Source organism: Alexandromys fortis, unplaced genomic scaffold, assembly GCF_014885135.2.
Source record: "Alexandromys fortis isolate MF-2015 unplaced genomic scaffold, M_Fortis_MF-2015_v1.1 scaffold_1, whole genome shotgun sequence".
Lineage (NCBI taxonomy): Eukaryota > Metazoa > Chordata > Mammalia > Rodentia > Cricetidae > Alexandromys > Alexandromys fortis.
The window spans coordinates 26,699,306-26,705,305 of record NW_026067927.1 but is presented as its reverse complement, the minus strand read 5'-3'; the positions used below and the strand labels follow the sequence as shown (position 1 = coordinate 26,705,305).

The following is a 6,000-nucleotide window of genomic DNA, read 5'->3' as shown; positions in this document are numbered from 1 at the left end:
GCCAACCCTTCCCTAAAGAGCTCAGGGACCGAAATCATCTTTCCACGCTGCTTTTGCCCCGCAGAGTTATCCCGGAGAAGGCCGGGTGCCAGCTAGAAGCGCGCAACCGGCGGGCTTCCTGCCCGGCCCGAGGAGAAGGCGAGCGCGCCGGCGAAGGCCCGCCCCTTGGGCGCAGCGGGAGGCTGCCCTGCGCGCTGCACTGCGGCTGCGCGGGCCGGGCGCGCGCAGAAGGGGGCGGGGACGCGGAAGGCGCGGCGACTGCGGTGTGAGGAGGCGAGCCGGCGGGAGGGCGGGGGCGCCCAACGACGGCGTCGGGGGGCGGGGGGTGGCCGCGGCGGCGCGAGGCCTGAAGGGAGGCGACGCGATGCTGGAGACCCTGCGCGAGCGGCTGCTGAGCGTGCAGCAGGATTTCACCTCCGGGTGAGTACGCGGTGGGCGACCGAGAGGGCCGTGGGGCTGCCTGCCGTCGGGTCGGCGCGCCCTCGCGCCTCGGCGTCAACGAACTTCCCAGCGTCCCGGCGGCGGCCCCGAGTCTTTGAGTGGCGCGGGCGGGATGCCCTCCTGCCCGGTCGCGGGCCAGCGTTGCCCAGCGGGCCAGCACGGTCACGTGAGGGGCTATGTCCTCCGCACTGGGGAGCCCGCGGCCCTTCCCAGGGCAGGACCCACCCGGGACCCGCCTCCCTCTCCGGTTTCGGCTCCGACACCCGGCCGGTCAGCCCGAGCCTTAGCCAGGCTAGCCCGCCTCTTCTTCTCTGCCTTTGCCCTGGTTTAACGCCCGGATGGAGGAGTTGGGCCAGAGGGACGGAGTTGGGTCGAAATTGTTGACACCCTGAGTTGCCCAAACTTTGGACGCCCCGGGGAACCTTTCGCAATCTCCAGGCTCTGCCCGCTCGGAGCTCCAGTTAAGCCCGAATGTTAGGGGAAGGCGTCATTAAGGACTCCCCAGGTGTAGGCGATGCACTACAAAGTCAGGGAACGTGACGGGACGCCAGGCTGCCTAAGCACTCGTGCAGGTGTTTACCACTTAACCTGACGAAGTTACTCGGTTTGCTTCTGCTTCTGCGACTTTAAAATGATAGTGATGGTGCGTCTCATAGAGTTAATGGGACTGTTACATGTGCAGCAAGCGCTGTTTGTGTGGTCTTTAGTGTTTAATTCATTTGCAGCTTCTCTTGCCTTACAAAAATGTCACCTTTAGAAAGGATCCGCCATCTCTTTGGTGTGTTCTTTTTTTGTTTGTTTCTTTGAGACAGCGTCTTATGCTCGAACCCAAATTGGCCCTGAACTGTTAGGAAATACTTCTGCCTCAGTGCTGGGATTCCAGGCATCCACCGCCATGACCTGATGGTCTGTCATGTGTTCGGAGAGTGTTCCTGATATGAGGGCACTGTAGTCACGATGCTACTTTAATAATTCATGGGGAAAACGTTAGCTGAGCTCTTATCTCGTGGAGAAAAAAAATGTTTAAGAATATTAGCCTGTTGGCAAATATTTGAAAGTTTCCAACATATATTAGAATATTTATATTGCTATATATGTGTCATTACTGACGATTTTAGCTTTGTGTTATCAGTATTAATTATGAGTGGTTAAGGAATTATTCAGTGATAAGTGTTACTGCATGCTTGCATCTTTTTAAACTATAAATTTAGGAAAAGCAACTTCTTTTTTTGAGTGTAAACTTCAGTGTGTTGCTCTGACAGCTTGCTTTTGTAACATGACAGTGGCCATGAGTAAAACCCACTTGAATACTCTTCTGTATTTCTAGGACCCCTCCTCACCTGCGGATCCCCGCTGCGCTACCACCTGTTATATTCAGTGCTGCCTTAATTATGCATGGCATCCAGAGGGGGCTGGTTAGCTGGAGAAGGCTAGAGGAGGGGAAGCCCTCATCCCAGGATAAAGGCTTTCCAGGTGCAATCTGTTGCGGGGAAATGCACCCACACTCCTATCAGTAATGCCTCACCTGTGCTCTGTAAGGAAGCTCAAAAAACTTACTGGTTTCCCCAAAGTGTACTATGTAGATACCATGTCTTGGCTTGTCATTGGGATGTTAGGGGGAGGGGGTAAAATTGTTTATGTCTCTCCCAGAGAAGGAATTTTAGTTGCAAGGCTACATTATCTACATTCCATTCACACTTACCAGAAAATGCCATGTAAGTCATTATTGTTACAGGACAAGATAGGAATTACAGATGGTCTGGAGGAACCTGGGTTGTCCTTAGGCTTTTAGCCTCTTTTCTTTTTTCAGTACTGGGTGTCTTGGGGTTTCTATGGCTGTGAAAAGATACCATGACCATAGGAACACTTATAAAGGAAATTTTTTTAGATTTATTTATTTATTATGTATACAATGGTCTGCCTGCATGTGTTCCCTGGAGACAGAAGTTGGCACCAGATCTTATTACCGGTGGTTATGAGCCACCATATGGTTGCTGGGAATTGAACTCAGAACCTCTGGAAGAGCAGTCAGTGCTCTTAACCACTGAATCATCTCTCCAGTCCCTAAAGAAAAACATTTAATTGAGGTTGCTTGCTTACAGCTCAGAGGTACAGCATTATCATCATGGTGGGAAGCAAGGCAGCATGCAGGCAGATTCCTTACACCTTGATCTAAAAGGCAACTGGAAGTGAACTGAAACATTGGGAGTAGCTTAAGCATGTATAAGCTCTCAAGCCCACCTCTAAAGTGACACACTCCTCCAAGACCACACCTCCCAATAGTACTGCTCCTTTGAAGGGCATTTTCTTTCAAACTACCATATTCCACTCCCAGGACCCAAAAGCTTGTAGCCCTATCATAATGCAAAAATGCATTTAGTTCAATTTCTGAAGTTCCTATAGTCTATCACACTCTGAACAATGTTTTAAAGTCCAAAGTCTCTTCTGAGATTCATGCAATCTGTCATCCTCTGTAAAAATCAAAGAAGCAGATCACATACTTCCAACATATGATGGCACAGGATATCATTACCATTCCAAAACGTAGGGAAGGGAGCAGAGTAAAGAAACACTGGACCAAAAAGCAAGACCAGCTGGGCAGACTACAAACTCTGCATCTCCATGTCTGATGTCAAAATGCTCTTCAGATCTGCAATTTCTCTCAGCTTTGTTGACTGCAACATACTTTCTTGGGCTGGTTCTACTCCATGGACAGGTATCCTGTGGCTCTGGCATCTCCAGCATCCTGGGGTTTCCAAGGCAATCCAGTCTTCAACGTCACAGCTTCACACAGTGACCTCTCTAGGCCTCCATTCAGGACATCCCTGACACATGCCTGGCATCAACATCTTTCCTTTGTCTTGAAAGCAAATTCCACAGCCCATTTCTTCTGTCAACTCTAGAACCTGCTATATTCTACTGCTTGCTGGGGCTAAGTTGGACCTTGAAGAATAAGGATGGATTATTATAGGTTTCAGTCAAGGTACTGGAGAAATGGAAGCCATTTTAGGAGATGTAGCTGAGAAGGAAGTTCAGGACCTGGGAACAGAGAATTTTTCATGCTTTGCTTAATCTATCAAAGATTTATCCTGTGCTTTGTGTCAGACCCTGTTTAGGTACTGGGGCTATAGCACAGAACATCTAGACTAATGGCAGGAGGCAGATTATTTAGAAAGTCAGAGCTGTTGTGGCTAACAGATTAAGAGACGGGCTTACACGCATTTTTGTGTTTGGGATCAGGGATGGCGAGCAGAGAAGTTACGCTTGTGTGTGTGGGCCAAGCAGAGACGATGAGTGCTGGCAGACATGTAAAAGAGGAACAGTGTAACAGGCAGTGGTTGAGCTTGTCAGCGGTGAGAAGTGAAATGAAAAGGTCTAGAACTTGTGAATGTTGATTTGTACTATCTCTGTTTGTTGCTTTGTTTGAGACAGGGTTTCTCTGTATAACTTTGGAGCCTGTCCTGCAACTTGCTCTGTAGACCATACTGACCTCAAACTCATAAGAGATCCACCTGCCTCTGCCTCCCAAGTACTGGGATTGTGTGCACCACCACTGCCCAGCGATTTGTAGCATCTTAGATAAGTGATGGTATTATGCCAACATAAAGGACAAGAAAAGATTTGAGGGGAAAGAAGCAGTTGATAGTGATTTTGTGAAGTAGCCCTTGAGATCTGAGGAGCTCTTGGAAATTGAAGGTACCCTTAGGAGAGGGGTCAGAAATGAAGCAGTGTGTTTGAGATTCATTAGGGCAAAGGTGGTTTGAAATTATTTTCCCTTTTCTGAGTTTGTGCCACTTTGGTGTGCATTTGTCAGGTTGTGGAGCTTAAGGGGTCATATAAACTATTAAATATGATAGTTTTTCTTTGAGATCAGACCCCTCCACCCTGTGTCTCTGTGTGTCTCTTTCTGTCTGTGCCACTACAAAATAAGAGAGATATGTATGTGACATAATAAATTGGATTTTGATTTGTGAACAGAATTTAAAAGTGGACTAGCAGAAGGTTGAATGTGATTTAAAGACTTGTGTTTTACCACCAAAATATGCTGACTGGGTCTCGCCAGTTCCTCCAGGCTGTCTGACCTGTGAGCTCCAATGATGTGTCTGTCTCTGCTTCCGCAGTGCTAGTATTACAGAAGCTTCCTCAGCTTTTAAGTGGATTCTAGGGATCTCTAACTCTGAGGCCAGTCTGGTCTACATAATGAGTTCCAGGATAGCAAGAGCTACAAAGTTAAACTTTGTCTTCAAAACAAACAAACAAACAAACAAAAAAAGAACTTAAAACAAAAAGAATAATAGTGATTGTAAGCCCACATCTTTTTCTTTCTTAAAATTTCCTCTTTCTTGTGCTCTTGGTTTTTGTTTTTTTGTTTTTGTTTTTTCAAGACAGGTTCTGTATCTTTGGTGCCTGCCCTGGAACTAGCTGGACTCTAACTCACAGAGAACTGCTTGCCTCTGTCTACTGAATGCTGGAATTAAAGGCATGCACCACCACTGCCTGGCTGCTGCTTGTATTTTATTCTAAATTTTGGTACCTTGATATACATATATACATACGTGTGTTTATGTATGTACATGTGTGTGTGTATTGGAGAACGTATGATGAGAAATGAGTATTTAGTGAGTTTATTGTTAGAGAAAACATTATTTAAGATAAGATCTCAGGCTGGCCTTGGACCCTTAGTCATCCTACCTTAGCTTCCCTGCTGAGATTGCAGGCATGTGCTTTCATGTCTAATTTAAAATCATTTTCTAAAATGAAAACTTTAAACATACACAAAAACAGAGCAGTGATATGAGCCCCACATGTCTCCATCAACAGTCTTCAAGTGTTGGTGTCTGTCTTTCCTGTCTCTGTCCTCCACGGATCCCCTGCACCTCTCCCGGGGAGTTCATTCACCAGCATAGGCAGTGCACAGATGTGCTGCTGCAAAATTAGCACTAATTCATTGATAGTATCAGTTACTCAGCCTGTAATCAGATTTCCTTGCTTCTTAGAAATGCCTTTTTACAGCGATAAGTCCAAATCCAGATCAAATAAGTTCCACACATTACATTTGATTAAAGACCAATTTTTGAAACAGATGGTTATTAAGGAGCCACATGGGGAAGTGCTTATTAAATCTTACAGCAATCTTATTTTCAGTTCTCTATAATGATCTCTCTTTACCTTTTTATCCCAAATTCTTTTTTTTTCTTTTATGGGGGAGGCAGAAGAGTTGATAGGTTGAATTATGAAATTAAAAGATACTTTAGAACTCTGTATTTGAGATATCAGCATAGATATATATTATGTGTACCTTCCATTCTCAACTGTAAACATAATCCTGCTTGAGTAGGGTCCACTGCTGTGGATAGCAGTCTCAGGGTAACTCTGTCTAAATCGTTACAACTTAATGCCTCTCTGAGATTGGACTGAAAATGGTAGAACATGTCTGTAAAAACTCCCTTCTTGACTTTCACCTGTGGAGGTTCTTGTTGCTTCCTGGACAGCTAAGGCTTTATGGAATTTCTTAAACTCAGCTAGAGAGATATACAGATTATTTTTGTATTAAACAGA

General features: G+C 46.0%; 1 protein-coding gene across 1 annotated transcript in view; it reads left to right on the top strand.

The window, feature by feature from the left end:
- The first annotated feature begins 253 nt into the window (after positions 1–253).
- Dtnbp1 (dystrobrevin binding protein 1) overlaps positions 254–6,000 on the top strand; it is a 90,091-nt gene continuing 84,344 nt past the window's right edge. The window contains exon 1 of the mRNA XM_050143921.1: positions 254–420. Within this exon, the coding sequence (XP_049999878.1) occupies positions 365–420 (56 nt within the window). The 5' untranslated portion in view covers positions 254–364. The remainder of the gene's footprint in view (positions 421–6,000) is intronic.